The sequence below is a fragment of the Labeo rohita genome, chromosome 21, assembly GCF_022985175.1.
Source record: "Labeo rohita strain BAU-BD-2019 chromosome 21, IGBB_LRoh.1.0, whole genome shotgun sequence".
NCBI classification, from domain to species: Eukaryota; Metazoa; Chordata; class Actinopteri; order Cypriniformes; family Cyprinidae; genus Labeo; species Labeo rohita.
This window is the reverse complement of record NC_066889.1, coordinates 2,869,632-2,885,620: the sequence shown is the minus strand read 5'-3', so window position 1 is coordinate 2,885,620 and position 15,989 is coordinate 2,869,632. Positions and strand designations below refer to the sequence as shown.

At 31.9% G+C, this 15,989-nt stretch overlaps 3 protein-coding genes across 3 annotated transcripts; 1 reads left to right on the top strand and 2 right to left on the bottom strand.

The window, feature by feature from the left end:
- Positions 1-312: 312 nt before the first annotated feature.
- brcc3 (BRCA1/BRCA2-containing complex, subunit 3) lies at positions 313-5,535 on the bottom strand. Its single transcript, XM_051093192.1, has 8 exons — positions 5,310-5,535; positions 5,094-5,213; positions 2,262-2,349; positions 2,067-2,155; positions 1,936-1,991; positions 1,508-1,639; positions 1,346-1,389; positions 313-971 (listed from the first exon to the last, which is right to left on the bottom strand). Exons 1-8 carry the CDS (start codon positions 5,412-5,414, stop codon positions 814-816), a joined length of 792 nt encoding a protein of 263 aa, XP_050949149.1. The 5' UTR covers positions 5,415-5,535; the 3' UTR covers positions 313-813.
- A 2,875-nt stretch (positions 5,536-8,410) lies between these two features.
- Positions 8,411-8,926, top strand: cmc4 (C-x(9)-C motif containing 4 homolog (S. cerevisiae)). The gene is made up of 2 exons (XM_051093195.1): positions 8,411-8,581; positions 8,683-8,926. Exons 1-2 carry the CDS (start codon positions 8,524-8,526, stop codon positions 8,823-8,825), a joined length of 201 nt encoding a protein of 66 aa, XP_050949152.1. The 5' UTR covers positions 8,411-8,523; the 3' UTR covers positions 8,826-8,926.
- A 700-nt stretch (positions 8,927-9,626) lies between these two features.
- Positions 9,627-15,831, bottom strand: fundc2 (fun14 domain containing 2). Its single transcript, XM_051093193.1, has 5 exons — positions 15,716-15,831; positions 12,819-12,966; positions 12,661-12,736; positions 12,419-12,547; positions 9,627-9,727 (listed from the first exon to the last, which is right to left on the bottom strand). The coding sequence occupies exons 1-5, from the start codon at positions 15,726-15,728 to the stop codon at positions 9,650-9,652; spliced, it is 444 nt and encodes a 147-aa protein (XP_050949150.1). The 5' UTR covers positions 15,729-15,831; the 3' UTR covers positions 9,627-9,649.
- Between the last annotated feature and the right edge of the window lie 158 nt (positions 15,832-15,989).

Sequence of the window (15,989 nt, the reverse complement as noted above, 5' to 3'; positions counted from 1 at the left end):
CATGCATCCTACTCTGTATTCTTAACTCCTGAAACTTTGTCGTCTCATATTTCACAGCAGTCAATGCAATTTTGGAAAGAAATCAATCAAATCTGTATGTGTGAAAATATTTAGATGTAACCCCCTTTTGCAACTTAACATTCTTACAAGTAACTGTAATGTATTTACACTTTTTTTCTTTGTAACTGTAACAGATTACAGTTACATTTATTTTGTAATTAAATTGTTATTCCATTACATGTAACTAGTTACTCCCCAACACTGATCATAACATAAGTCACTCTAGTTTTCAAGATTGTGCTGTTCAAAGAATCATATTTTGAGATTCACCCTTTTATTTTACAGTCATTTTAAACTGCCATGTATGTACATTCATCAATTTACAGCTTATAAAAAATAAAATCAGTAAATATTGTTTGTTCACTTCACTTTCACAGAACACTTATGATGACCATCAAAATCAAATCAGTAATAAAGAAAAAGGAAAAGAAAAAAAAAAAACAACCAGCAACCTTTTTAAGAATATTCAGTGAGTATACTACTACAAAGATACCAGCGTGTGTGTGTGTGTATGTATATGTGTATATACATAATTTCATAGTTCATAATTCAAATCTCTGGCTGGAAGCACTGAGACACAGCATTACAAATGTGCTGAGATCACTAAATGTGAACTTACAGACATCTTGTGTTTGCCCTCCCAGTGACTCCTGATCAAAATATGGCAGTAGGGCAGAAAAAAAACTGCTTTCAGTGCAAAAACTAAGAAAAAAAAAATGTTTTTATCGGTTTTGTTAAAACTTTCAATGCTTTCTATTCTCCTTTTAATGAAGCCAGTTCTTGTGTCAGTTGTTCTTTCTCTTTCTGGAGTTTGATGATACTTTGTTTATTCTGTTCCAGTCGATCTTCCAGCCACTGCAGCAGCGGGCCGCTAATGGCTGACATCTGACTGCACAGGTTTTTAGTGAACACTGAGAAGAAAACAATTACAAAAGCACAACTGTAAAAATAGTTGGTCGCACACTATACACAAAAAAATACTTTAGAAATGATAGATCAACTGACAAATTACCCTTCATTTCAAAACTAATCTTTTTTCATAATGATTGACTGATCATCTATGCAATTTGCGTATAGAATGTGTTTGATCCTAATTAACAATCTACAGCTGCTTCACACTGAAAAGATGCTTTAACACATTAATTTGTGTGCAGATAAGAAAAACGAATGATTTTATTTACCCAAACCTTAAAATGAACTAAAACTGTAACAATTCTAAATTGCTGCCATGCAAGCACTACTATTTCATACAGGAAATACAAAGTGGATTTTAAAATTACATTACCTGATCCATTATGTATTTTTGTGACTGGATCCAGATGAGTCAAACTGAAATATTGGTGCAAAAAATATATATTTTATGAGCTCCCAAGTAAGTGTTTACTAAGTTCAATAATAACATCTACAAGAAAATGCAGCAATGGATTATGAATAAAATAAGGAATACCTGTGAATCCTTCTGTATGTGTCCTGTTCTTCCTGACAGAGGATTCTGGGCAATTCCACGGCAGACTCCAGACATACTTTCCCGATGGCTTCGTGTGGGACTACATGGATGGGGATCTCAATCCGCTCATACCTTGTCATAAGAGAGGAATGCAATTTCCATATTTATGAGCAAAAACACGGCACAAAAGACTATTTCTATTCAAATACTGAGAGATCAGATAAAGCTAGCATACACTACCAGTCAGGTTTGGAATTTATGTTTTTGATTATGGAGATTAATAATCTGAAGGCTTATGCTTAAATGTTTGAAATAACTTTTGCAGACAAATATAAATTCCGTCTATGTATGATGAATGGATCTGGGTTGCAAAACTATAAAAGGTAAAACTTTCATTTATTTATTACAATAAAAAGCAGATTACATACTCTGAGCCTTTCTGGGCTTGTACTGACTGGAAACAGGTGTACAGAACTCGACCAGTCTACAAGAGAAATGGAAATGATAAATACATGGCAATAAAACAATAACTCATTTTAAGATGACGAACTTAGCATACCTTTGTGTTTTTATCTTCTATGAAGCATGAGAAGATGAGTCCAACAAAACCCTGATCCATCATCTGATACATTGCTTGAGTCCTAACATCTGGGTAATGCAAGAATTATTGTATTTTATTCACATTAAGGTAAGGTAATAATGCATAACTGCACGCATTCATTTATAAAAATATAAAAAAAAAAAAAAAACTAACCAACATGTGATGGCCACACAGTGATGTGTGGATGAGAGTGGTACCAGCCCACAACCCTCATGGGACGTCCTGTCATCTCAGCTAACCTGTGCCTCATATTAAGAAAATGTGCTAAAATAGCATCAGCATTACACTTTATGACGAATTTCATTTAGAAGTCATTATATAGTACTTTGTAAATCAGAAAAAAATAGGGACATTTTGTAAAATGCTATAAAATCTACAATCTGTGATTTTTTTTTTTTTTTTTTTAATTGTCTTTAACCTTTATTTAACCTACAAAGGCTTAGAGAAAAGATCCTTTTGAGTCAAAGTTTCATGACTTTTCATGACATTACATTTTTACTAAAAAAGTATTAAATATTATAGTAGTGTTTGGTACTGAAAGCTATTATTGAAAGTGTTACCCAGTACAGTAAACAGAGTATGTATTTCATAACATATCAGTGGCAGTGTGTGATGTATGTCATTGGTACTGAATCATTACCACATTTAAGTACTCTAGTTGCATGCTTCTTCAACCTAAGAAATACCATGGTATTACCATGGTACTTGTCCAAAAGCATGCTACTGCTATGGAACCAAGTTGTTAGTGCAATGTTTATGTATTGCAGAATGAAGAAAAACAAGAAAATAAAAACAGCCCCATATATAGGTCATTATACAGAACTGGTTCAAAGTCAGAATTGGAAACGGTTTGAAAAAAAAATTGACTTTTTCCACAAACTTTGTATGTATGCAAATTGTATAATATCCAAGGTACACGTTTCTAGTAACTGTGCAGTTCATTCTCATATTGTATTTTCAGAAAGTTTTGGAGTATTTGTCTTCTCCCCAAATTTGTCACCACCGAAACTGTATTAGGGTTATATTGGCCTATTAAAGGAGAAGTCCACTTCCTAAGCAAAGATTCACATATAATGTACTCACCCCCTTGTCATCCAAGATGTTCATGTTTTTCTTTCTTCAGTCATAAAGAAATTGTTTTTTGAGGAAAACATTTCAGAAATTTTTCTCCATATAATGGGCTGCTATGGTGCCGTGATTTTTGAACATCCTCTTCAAACGATCCCAAATGCAGTTGTAAAAGATCCCAGTCGAGGAAGAAGGGTCTTATCTAGTGAAACGATCAGTTATTTTCATTTAAAAAAAAAACTAAAAAAAAAAACTATTTAAATACTTTTTAATCTCAAATGCTTGTCTTGTCTTGCTCTCCCTGAACTCTGTGTATTCTGACTCAAGATTGTTAGGGTATGTTGAAAAACTCCAATCGTATTTTTTCCCTCAATTTCAAAAATCATTTCAAAATCATCCTACATCGTCGCAGAAGTACTGACCCAGTCTTTGCAAAGTAAACATGCAAAGAAGATCGAACACCCTTAACAAAAAAGGTAAAACAGCGATATAGGAAGATTTTGAAGTTGAGGGAGAACATGAGATCAGTTTTTCGACATACCCTAACTGTCATGAACCGCAAAAAAAAACAGTCCAGGCAGAGACGAGACAAGACGAGCATTTGACATTAAAAAGTATATAAATTGTATTATTTTTATAAAAATTACAGATCGTTTTGCTGGATAAGACCTTTCTCAGTTGGGATTGTTTACAACCACATTTGAGATCGTTTGAAGCTGCATTTAAACTGCATTTTGGAAGTTCAAACTTGGAGCACCATATCAGTCCATTATATGGAGAAAAATCTTAAAATGTTTTCCTCAAAAAACAATTTCTTTACGACTGAAGAAAGAAAGACATGAACATCTTGGATGACAAGGGGGTAAGTACATTATATGTGAATCTTTGAAGTGGACTTTTACTTGCATCTACCTTGTAAATATATATTTTTCTATTTTATTAAGCATTCAAAGGTAAATCAATAACAATTACAATTTTAACAATATTTCAAATGTGATCTATGAGTTTTTTTGTATTTTTAATACAATTTCTCTTTGTAAAAGGCAGAAGGTTGATCATACTGATTTCAAAATTAAGGATTCATTAGTTATATACAGTGAACCAAACACTATCATAACATTTTAGTTGACAATTCAATATACTTATTTTTGGTAGGGACAGTAATGTTTTAGGAGCAACCACATCACGTTACAGAATTTTAACCCACATACTTAAACACTACTAAAACATACTAAAGTACTAAAATTTACATAACTGTACTAAATTTTTATTTCCCCCAAATAAAGGATTATGCGTTTCCTTTTGTCACTACCGAAACAATGATGACAATTTTAATTTTATTTTAATTGTGGCCGTGACAATTTTAGATACTTCTGAACTTAGGTCAAAGATGCTAATCAGCACATGGTTAACTAACACAGTTTTGAACAGCTGTACACATATAAAACTAAGTGTTATGGAATAACTTCCAAAAAGTGTGTTTAATTATAGAAAAACGGTGTTCGGTAGTGACATTCTTTAAAGTTAAAGTATGGGTCCTATCTATTCACCATGGGGTAGGGGTGTAGTTAAAATCAGTCTCAGCCAATGGACTAAAACATACACTGTTTCAGTAGTGACATGAAAATGTATGTATCTATGTGTGTGTGTGTATATATATATATATATATATATATATATATATATATATGGGTTATGGTTTGGGACAACCACCTCCCAAATGAAAGAACTCACTAAACTTTTATATATATTAAATGTATATATTACTGGTATTTTAAATATTACCCTTTTGGTTGTGGAACAGCAGTTTGCACCAATTCTGTAGAAAGGCCCATATAACCATAAAAAAAATGTAAAAAGGTTATATAAATAATAATAATGCATATAATATATGTAAGAGTGTATGTCAAAGGATATCTCAGCCTCGGTGGATGCCGCTGACAGCTGCTCTGGTGAAATCTCAACTCTGTCTTTCCTCTTGTCTGATCGACGCAGAATAATGACAGAATGAATGTGCACAATACGGTTTGTGTCCACCTGATGGAGAGACATCATTTACACAGTTTCATAAGCACACCTGTTGTTGTTCACACACATTAAATAGAAAACAACATAAACACAAGAAATTCAAACCTCGCCAATGCAGAGCCCCATTACTTCCTCTTTCTCCGTGCTCAGAGCATGATTCATACATACTAGAAATGCGTCTGACTCTAAATGTACAGCGCTCACTGCCATTATATGAAGTACAAGCTAGCAGTTTATGTTTTCCTCTGATTTGTTTGCTTGTTTATCACTGTGAAGCACTTCCACATCAGCACAGCGCATGCGCTACGTTCAATTCCTTCCGACAGGAAACAGAACTACAAGAATCACATGGGCAATCAGTTTATTTACGGTGACCGGGAAGGGACATGACCAGTCCTTTCAAATAAGGCTAAGGAAATCTCATATAAATTAATCCATAGAGTTTATCCTACAAAAGAATTTCTACAAAAATTTAAAATTGATACTGATTTAAAATGCTCTTTTTGTGAATGTTCCAGTGAAACAATCTCTCATCTGTTTTGGTCCTGTCAATATATCCAGCATTTTTGGAATAATGTGAAAGTTTTCATTGATGGTAATATTTTAAAAACATTTCCCTTATCTTATAGACATGTGATTTTGGGTTATTTTATTAAAGATCGCTCTTTAAAGGATGTTTCACATTCATAAATGCAAGTTTACAAAGTGCAAACCTCTTTTTTTAGTCCTTGAAAAAGAGATTAAAATGTATATAGATGTGATGTCAAAATCTAAAAATAGTAAGCGGTTAAAACAATTAATATATGCTCATCCCTTAATATTTTCACATAAAATAAGGTTAATGGTGCTAATCTGCAAAGTATATTTCTGTAGTAACATTTCATTGTAATATCATATGGAATGTAAATATTTGTGTAAGATATATTTGTCGGTAAACTGCTTATGTACCCTCTCTTGTTTTTTTTTGTTTTTTTGTTTTTTTGTTGTTGTTGTTGTTTTTTGTTCCTTGTTCCTTTATTTTGAGGCATGTGAAATGTGTTTTGTTATACAGTGAGTTATGGCATTGTACATGCTATTTGTTGTTAATAAAGCATTGAAAAAAATAAATAAATAAAACTGCACCATATGTCGGCTGCCCAAAAGGCTATTGACACTGACTAAGATGGCTTCTTCAATGTTGGTTATGCAAAACTGCTGTAAACCTTTTTTTTTTTTTTGAATTGCAAAATATTTCTATACAAATTGTTTTATTACTGATTCTTAAAGAAAGGATATTAAAAGACTAGAAACTTGAACAAAAAAAAAAAAAAAAAAAAAAGGACATGACCAGTTATGATAATTCTTGATGTCAGGAATGGAATCTTTATTAGTAACAATTGTCATTCTTGAGGAATTTACACCAGTAAAAACACAAATTCTTAATGATATCCCTCACAGAAATCAAATTCATGGAATTTCAACTACATTAAATGGTGTGAATATAGTAAACACTGATGGAATAACCATTGCCCTGGTGAAAAAAACAGCATATGCTGCAGCAAAAAAAAAAAAAAAAAAAAAAAAAAAAAAAAAACATACCTACCAGCATATGCTGTTTTTTTCACCAGGGTGTGACCAATTAAATTAGGAATTTTTTGGATTTATAATAAGATTAATTTACTTTTTTTTTTTGTTTGTTTTTTTTTTACTTTTCCTCTTTATTTGTGTATTTTTGCAGTTTATTATTATTATTATTATTATTATTGTTGTTGTTGTTGTTGTTGTTATGACCAATAACTTTTATGTCCATTATCAGAACTGGGTAGTAACTAAATACATGTAATCTGGATTATGTAATCAGATTCCAAAAGTTAAGTACTTGTAATTAGAGTAAATTACGCATAATCAGACTACAATTACTTTTTCACAGATTACATGATTACATATTATTCACACAATAGCAATAAATTATTCATAAAGTCTATTGCTTATATATATATATAACGTCTTCCAGTTTTGTATACATTCACACAAAAAACAGTCACTAATCAGGTAGTCAAATACACAGCAGCTGACCACTGGATTTACAAAAATCATTTCAGTTTTAAGAAGTATTTCAACATTGCATCAATTACTGATGAACACATTGAATTTTATTTAAATTATCACTCTGTTGGTTATTTAACCATGTATTTCTATGTTATTTTTGGAATGCTTTTGTCAAAATTCACCCATTTTTTTCCTCATCTGATCCTCTTTCACATAATATATATATATATATATATATATATATATACTTGAAGTTCCCCATTTTAAAATAAATAAAATAAATATTTTAATAATTAGTTCTCTGATGTTGGTTATGGTCACATGGCATGCAGGTAAACAAATAAAATATTTAATTTTTTTAATAAGGTTTTTTTTTTTTTTTTTTTTTTTTTTTTTTTTTTTTTTGTCTTGATTGGTTTTAAAGTGGTTTATTTATTTATTTTTTATTTAATTAATTATTATTCATTTTTTGCTTTTCATAAAAATCTGCTCCAGTTCCTTCACAAACACCAGTTTAGGAAACCTTGACATAACGTAATTTTTAACGCACTTAATTGTTAATAACAACTAATGTTTTTTGTTCTGTTTTGTTCTTTCACTCTTTGTATTTTCATGCAAAAATGGTACACGATTATCCTATTTAAATCAATGTGATAAACGAGTTAGGTCAAAAGTAATGTAAAAGTAGTCTGATAATATTACCTAAAATGTGTAATGTAATGTATTGCGTTACTGATTACATTTTTTGTCATGTAATTTGGAATTAGTAACGGATTACAATTTGTCAGTAATCTAGCCAGCTCTTTTCATTATACATGCTATGCGATGTTAAAATGAGTAAACTACTGTTCACAGTACATAATGCTGTAGCGCATCTCCAGCACTAGAGGGCGACACAGAACCACTATTGTACTGAAAGCAAAACTTCTTGCAGTTGTGATATGTTGTATTTAAAATTTATTTATAATAAAGCATATACGCAAAAAAAGTTACAAAAAAGGAGCGTCGCTCCCTCAACACGACTTGGCGTCGATCGTGTACAGCGATTTTTCGTTGCAAAATCTAAAAACAGCTCCATATAAAACGCATGTTTAATAGGAAACATGTCGAAGATCATAAGGGTGTTTTCTAACCGGAAGAAATTTAGAGTTGCACAGTCAGCTGCACGCCGGGGAGTCAGATTTCTGTGCACCAATGACGTCGCTGTTCATGCGGTTGCAAGAAGTGACATTTAACTGGAACTATTCCTCGAAGGTGCGGCTTGGTTGTACGTATCTTATCTTAAAATAAGATGCCACAAAAAGACCCTTGTCAAAAACAGGCTTGTGCCATTCAGAAATGCTTACAAGGTAGCCTATGGTCTCAATGTTAGGATAACCTTGCTTTATATTAATATTACAGGCTGTTATTTGAAGCGGTTTAACCATTTGACTTTTTGTGTTTTTAACAGCCAACAAATACATTGAAAGTCTTTGTGAGGATGTGATTCAAGCCATGAGGAAGTGTTGTGAAGTCCATGCAAAAGAAAACTCTGTCTGCTGCTCTGGATTTGCCAAGGAACACAAAGCTACAGACACAAAGACAGTAGTTTAATAGAAGGCCATACAGTATGCATGTATATTTGCTGCAAGAGATCAGAGGAGACTTTTCGAGGACATGTGGAATACATATTCATTAAAGACTTTATATAATTATGTGGATGTAACACAGTCATCCTCCACTTGTCTCTTCAGTCTTAGAATCAAACTTTCATTAAATCATCAAGCTGTCTCCGACTCTCACTATTTATTCAACCTAGCAATACAGTTTAGTGAGAATTAGCTGCAACTTAGGAAAATAGATGATATGTATTGTATAAATATTAATATAAAAAAAAAGGCAAACCAGAATTGTTTAAAACCTGATTGTCTATTTACTATGAATATTTCTGTCATTATCAATTAAAATTACAAGTTTTATTAACCTCTTTGTCGTTGAAGTAATGTCCAGATTTATTACAAAAAAAAATAGCTTAAGTTTGAACAAATGAGTTTAAACAATTCAATGCACTGAGCTTAGACAGCATGACATAAAACTGTTTAGATACGAGTTTTTAAAGGGGCAGTTTCAAATGTTGCAACTATTTACATAAACAAGCTGATTTTTCAAGTCTCGTGTCAAAAATTGTTTGTACCAAAATAATTAGCAAAATGTTCAAATAAACAAAGATGTAACAGGGGCTTTAAGTACAAACGAAAACAATGCACGTCTGAAAACTGTAAGCATACATTCTAACATTCTTAAATGTTTCCTTGTGATCATATCCTAACAATCAAATCTAAAGGAGTGCTGATTTAAATAGAAGCTGCAATATCACAAAAGCTGTAATCTGATGGTCGACGACATCCTCAGAGCATAAGACGGAACAATGAGAGATCTTATGAAGCCAGACCAAGCAGAAATCCACCAGCGAAACCTCCTGTGAGAACAATGTTGTTCTTGACAAACACTTGCACCTACATGGAAAGAGAATATTTAAGTGAATTCAAAACAATGATAATAGGCACTGGCATACTTTTCATTCCATTCATAACTGTGTGAACGCAGGAGACAGGAAACATAACCTCATGCAAATTCATTCTGCTCCAGAATTTAAGTTTGGCGAACTCTGTCATGTGACCAACAGAAGACTGATACATCACAACAGGACTTCTCAGCTGAATTAAAAGAATGCAATCTTTAAAGCTGCAGTTGTGCATTTTTGCAGTAAAGTGGAATTTATTTCAGAATTTTACATGCTGAATGCATTATATGTTGAGTTATATTTTTAAAAGTGTGATTTTTAATGTGCTCAAAGTTTGACTGCAGCATTACAATATAAGCTAAAATGTTTGCCAAATAATGTCTGTGTAGACTTTATAAAACCTTATTTACTCCCCAAAATCAAGAGAACAAAGAAAGTAGGAAATTTAATTTTACTTAAAGAAAAAAAAAAAGAAAAAAAAAAAAAATTGTGGACCATTTCGATATTGTTATATAAATTAACCACATTTCCCCCAAATCCCACTTTTGACAATTGTGGGGAAATACACATATATATATATATATATATATATATATATAAATAAACAAACAAACAAAAATATAAATATATATACATATATATATATATAAACATCAATATATATATATATAATTTTTTTCTTTGTTTGATCTTCATTTAAAGCAATTTTTTTTTAAATGTTGCGGTATGACTTGAATGTTCTTCCTGAGATGAGATACCCATCTCTAAAAATATCACAATATACAGTATCACAAATATATGATCTGGTATTGATTTATTTGTAAGTATTTCAGGTACATGTGAAATTCTCCCAGTGGGAAAACGGGGGAAAAAATCAACTAATGCTGTAAAACTACACAAGGAACCTTATCTTTTGGTACATTAACATAATATTACAATTACAATTATAAATATAATACCCGCAACTTATTAAATTCACTTTATACTTATAACAGAAATTATATATATAACATTCACACTCAAATAAACACACTCTATAGCCGAGATACAATGTATGTTTTAAGCTAAATTTATAAATAATTAACAGTTTAAAGCTGCAGTCCGTAACTTTGTTGTGTTGTAAATTAAAAAAAGTAATGTGTTACTTTACTAGTTACTTGAAAAAGTAATCCGATCACCAGGGTTCCTACCCATTTTCTACTTCAAAATTCCATACTTAAATTTCCAAACCTCTCAGTAGATTTTCAGACCATATTTAACATAAATGGTTCATAGAGCATTATTTTCAGCTTTATATTTGGTATATAATACAGTCATCTGTAAATATTTTTATTGTCTCAGTGTTTTTTTTTTTCTTTTTTCATTTATTTTCTTAAATGATTTTTTTTATTATTTAAAAAAAAAAAAAAAAAAAAAAGACAAACATTTTTTGTGCCCTCAATAAACTATGCACATGGGATTTTGTTTGCACGCTTGTGCATAAAAATTTCTAGTTTTATATAATCTATTTCTTTTGTGCATTACTATGAATAAAACCTATGTGGATGTACATGAATTAACAGAGATCTACTTGCTTAAAATTTGGCTTTTCTTATTGTACTACCTCCAATATCAAGGCATAATGTCCAATTTAACACATCCTCTGTTGCAGTGCAGAAACCATGACACAAAATGGACTAATGACATAAAAATTTGCCAAGTTAAAGTGTCTATAAAAAGAATGGCACTGTTTAAAATTTGGCATTCATTAGGGCAGTATGCCATATTTCAAGGCCTTAGGTCTCTTTAGCGCATACGTTGTGGAGGCCAAGAAACCACACCTCGAAATGGGCTGATGGCACAATAGGTGGCTCAGTGTACCTTGTCCTATATACCAAGTTTAATGGTTTCTCGTGTGCACATGATAGTCTGTGTATTATAAGGTCATGTAATATGGTGCTAAGAATATTGTGAGAACAAACCCAAAATGCTTATAACCTGCACTTTGCATAATCAGAAAATCACTAAAGAATCACTAAACAGCTGCCATGAAATCTCACTTCTCAAATTTAGTTTTATTAAAGTCTTACTTTTCTATTAAAAACTATAAATACGAGCAAAAGTCTCAAAACACAAATATTTTTCCATACTCTACTTTTTTTTTTCCATACTTTTCCAAACCCCAACACTGATCATAGACATAAACAGAGAGAAGTAGCTCCAGCTACAATGTTCTTCCGCAAGACGCATGCAGTTCTATTTATTAACTGCTACAGCGCCAAAAGTTACAGACCGCAGCTTTAAATAAATAAGCTCCTGTTTAGTGTTTTTAAGCTAGCTAATGAACTATAAACATTGGACAAATTTCATTAAGTACATGTAACGTTGAGTGTTTTATTGACACCTTTACATGACTGAAACACTGGTTCGTTTACACAGGAGGTAATACATTTTAAAAAGATATACCGTATATTCAACATACCCACAAGTTGACAATCTGACTTGTACGGCTGCATTTTTTAATATCATAATACTACAAATAAGCATATGTACACATTATGATATCTCTATTTTATTTTAATACCATGATATGTCGTAATAGTGGCATAGGCTACCTGAGATAAAATGTTGTGTTTTTTGTAGCACGAGGAAAGAGAACACAATTACATAAATGCATATACAAATTCTAACAGTATTTTCTTACCTCATTAAATTTAGTTCTCACTTCTTTAGTAGGCTTGTCTGAATTCAGCTTCAGCTGCTTCTTTGCCTTGTTCACATCTTGCTCAACTCTTTTCCAGTCTATTTTAATGTAGCCTGTGTGATGAGCGATCTGAAAATGCATTGGAGATTGCTTCTATCGTTAAACACTCATAAAATATATACTGTACACTCTCAACATAATTCTAATAAGCATCTGGTTTTACTGTTTTTACTTCAATTCACCTGGAGCAAAAAGAAGCCGCCGCCTACTGCTGATGCTGCAAGCTTCCCAACTTTCTGAAACAAGTAACCTGCACACCTAAGAGAAACACAAGAGTTACCTATTTGCATGCACTCTGCTCCATGTTTCGATACGCATCAATGTTCACATAATGACTTACCAGCCGGTCACTCCTCCAACAGCCAACTGTGTTGCAACGGAGTACTTCTCAGCCGCAGGTCCAGAGTTATTTTTGCCAAACATTTTGTTCCACCACCTTTGTTTCTTTACATGCTCTGCCAGTTCCAGCACATCAAAGGTTTCGGTGTCTGTCAGAAAACAGTAACATTCATTTTATAAAATGATACTTACAAATCACAAGTTTCAATATAAGGCTGTTTCATACTACAAAAGGGTGACAACTGAGACAATTGTTTAACAAATAAATATTTATCAAATGTTTTGAAGACATGACACATAATTTGTCATACAGGTCAATAATAATATACAAGACTGTCCACAATAAACAAAATTAGCTCGAATTTTCTTCTTGCTTCCCTTTGATTTTGAGCACAAATGTTCTGTAAATGTATATGCACTACCAGTCAAAAAGTTTTGGACAGTAAGATTTTTAATGTTTTTTAAAGAAGTCTCTTCTGTTCACCAAGCCTGCATTTATTTGATCCAAAGTACAGCAAAAATAGTAAAACTGTGAAATATTTTTACCATTTAAAATAGTGTTTCTATTCGAATATATTTTAAAATATTTAAACATTTACTTTTCCTGTGATTTTAAAGCTGAATTTTTAGCATTGTTACTTCAGTCATTTGCTGCTCAAAAACATTTATTATTATTACTATTATTATTATTATTTATTTATTTTATTTTTTTTACAGTTGAGCAGAATTTTTTCATGTTTCTTTGATTAACAGAATATTCAAAAGAACAGCAAATCTTTTGTAACATTATAAATGTTTTTATCATCACTTTTGATCAATTTAAAGCATCATTGCTAAATAAAAGTAATATTTTATATCAATTCTATTAACTTCTTTCCCCCCAAAAACTGACTCCAAGCTTTTGAATGGTATAGTGTATAATGTTACAAAAGCTTTTTATTTCAGATAAATGCTGATCTTTGGATCTTTCTATTCATCAAAGAATCCCGAAAAAATGTACTTAACTGTTTTAAACATTGATGATAATAAAACATGTTTCTTGAGCAGCAAATCAGCATATCAGAATGATTTCCGAAGGATCATGTGACACTGAAGACTGGAGTAATGATGCTGAAAATTCAGCTTTGGTCACAGGAATAAAATACACTTTAAAATATATTCAAATAGAAAGCAGTTATTTTAAATAGTAAAAATATTGTACAATATTACTGCTTTTGCTGTATTTTGGATATATTTTTGATACCTGTATTTTGGAAGACTTCTTTAAAAAAACATTAAAAATCTTACTATTTGAAAACTTTTGATATTTATTTATTTATTTATTTATTTATTTACAAAAGACTATAGCAAGTAAGGTTTTCTTTTGAAGAATTTTATTTGTTAATTTATTTTAAGATTTATTTTAGAGCTGCACAATTCTGACAAAAATCATGACTGTCAATTATTCCCTTAAAATTGTAATTGCAACGATTATCACAATTTACACTGAATGATTTTTTGAATAGCTTTATACTATTGTTTGAAGCAACTGCATGCCACATTTTTATATATAGTTTCCACTTTATATATTAAAAAGTAAAAAAAAATTAAATAACCTGTAGGAAAAATACACACACTCTCTCTCTCACACACACACATCTTAAGAAAGCAGAATAATGTAATAATGAATAATGTTTTTTCTTTTTTGTAACTGTGCCTTTGAACGATTACATAATTGTGGCATCTGTAATTGTAATCACGATTAGAAATTTGATTAATCGTGCAACCCTAAATGTATTTATAGATTTTTTTTATTATGATATCACAAAGGTTTTATCGCATTTTTTACTTTATGCCCCAATAAAAATATCACAGTAATTAAAAACATATTCAAGGCATCGCATGTATGTCATTACTTCTGTCATGTTGTGTCATGACAGAAGTAATTGTAAAGCAATTGTAAAGCACTCATAAAATCTACTTTAATGTACTGTTCTGGGAAGAAACACTGGCTGACACAACCCAAGGTCAAGGAGAAAAGCGGTTAGAAAAACCTGAAAAACAAGCAGGTTAAAGGCAATGCTACTATTCTCCATCCAGGTGGGATAATGGACTGTGGATACAGGAGCTCCCAGAGAGAACTCACACTGTGAGCAGTCAGCATCTTTATGTGATAACCCTGGCTAATGATGTAACCTTGCTGGATTTCAAACATAAGCCAGACACAGAAATAGCACACTCCTGCAGCCAACAGACACGGTATCACTTTCAGACAAATCTGAAGAGACAGGAGTTTGACATGTCATGATAAAACAAGTTTGACATGTCATGCGTATGACTTGACACACTCACACAATATCTATATACTGCTAATAATACAAAGCCTGAGCTCTTCTTCCTAGTGTGGCTCTTCAGAAAAGGGTTTGGTGATCCATTTGGGTGTCAAGCAAATGTTTCTCTGTCCTTGACAGGATCATTCCAACAGGCTTTTAGAAGGCAATTACTGTTTTAGAAGACATCCAAGGCTTCTCTTATAAAATCAAACATACAGGCGATGGGTGTGTGGGTAATATGACTCATGCCACAAACATTAATTAGTTTTGCATGTGAATGTCTGTGCTTTGCTAGTTGTGTGAATAAGCGTGTTGCAATGTTTTAAAGGTTATAAAATTAATAGAAACTCTATTTATCGTTTCAATACGCGGTTCTAATATGATGTATTTCATGTTAATTGTACTACTTAGCTGCTGAAGGACGTGTGTTTACATGTGTGCAATCGTAATTCAGCATCGCTGAAGGTCCTTCGTGAGGTGTAGGTTTATTATAGCGTCAGAAAGAGAAGTTTGGTAATATGCTGTCTTATTTAAATGCGTATTAAGCGATAGAAAAAAACGAAAGAAAGAAAAGCATGGTGCTTACCCTTCTCAGACATTTTCCTGCGTGTTTTCTATCCGGACGATAATTTTCGTGCGCATCCTCTGCGTCACGTGACCTTCACAGTAGGCGTGTTCGGCTGGACATCAAAGTATCGCGAGAGCGATTCGAAAGCATTAGGAACCGTCTGTTCTCGCGGTACTTTAATATCATACACCAGTCGGTCTGCGCCATTAGATGTTTATTTTAAAGTGAGCGCTATTTTGCAACAGGTGATATTCAGTTTAGGGCACTACTTTATTAATTTCTGTGGTATTCG

Excerpts from the sequence above, each read along its gene's own strand:
- brcc3 (XM_051093192.1), bottom strand. The coding sequence starts at position 5,414 with ATGGCAGTGAGCGCTGTACATTTAGAGTCAGACGCATTTCTAGTATGT. Across the intron at positions 1,640-1,935 it reads CAAGCCCAGAAAGGCTCAGA|GTATGAGCGGATTGAGATCC; the intron begins GTATGTAATCTG and ends TCTTATGACAAG. Across the intron at positions 972-1,345 it reads AAAAATACATAATGGATCAG|TGTTCACTAAAAACCTGTGC; the intron begins GTAATGTAATTT and ends TTTTCTTCTCAG.
- cmc4 (XM_051093195.1), top strand. The coding sequence starts at position 8,524 with ATGCCACAAAAAGACCCTTGTCAAAAACAGGCTTGTGCCATTCAGAAA. Across the intron at positions 8,582-8,682 it reads CATTCAGAAATGCTTACAAG|CCAACAAATACATTGAAAGT; the intron begins GTAGCCTATGGT and ends TGTTTTTAACAG.
- fundc2 (XM_051093193.1), bottom strand. Across the intron at positions 12,548-12,660 it reads GCGGCTTCTTTTTGCTCCAG|ATCGCTCATCACACAGGCTA; the intron begins GTGAATTGAAGT and ends ATGCATTTTCAG. Across the intron at positions 9,728-12,418 it reads TGAGAACTAAATTTAATGAG|GTGCAAGTGTTTGTCAAGAA; the intron begins GTAAGAAAATAC and ends CTTTCCATGTAG.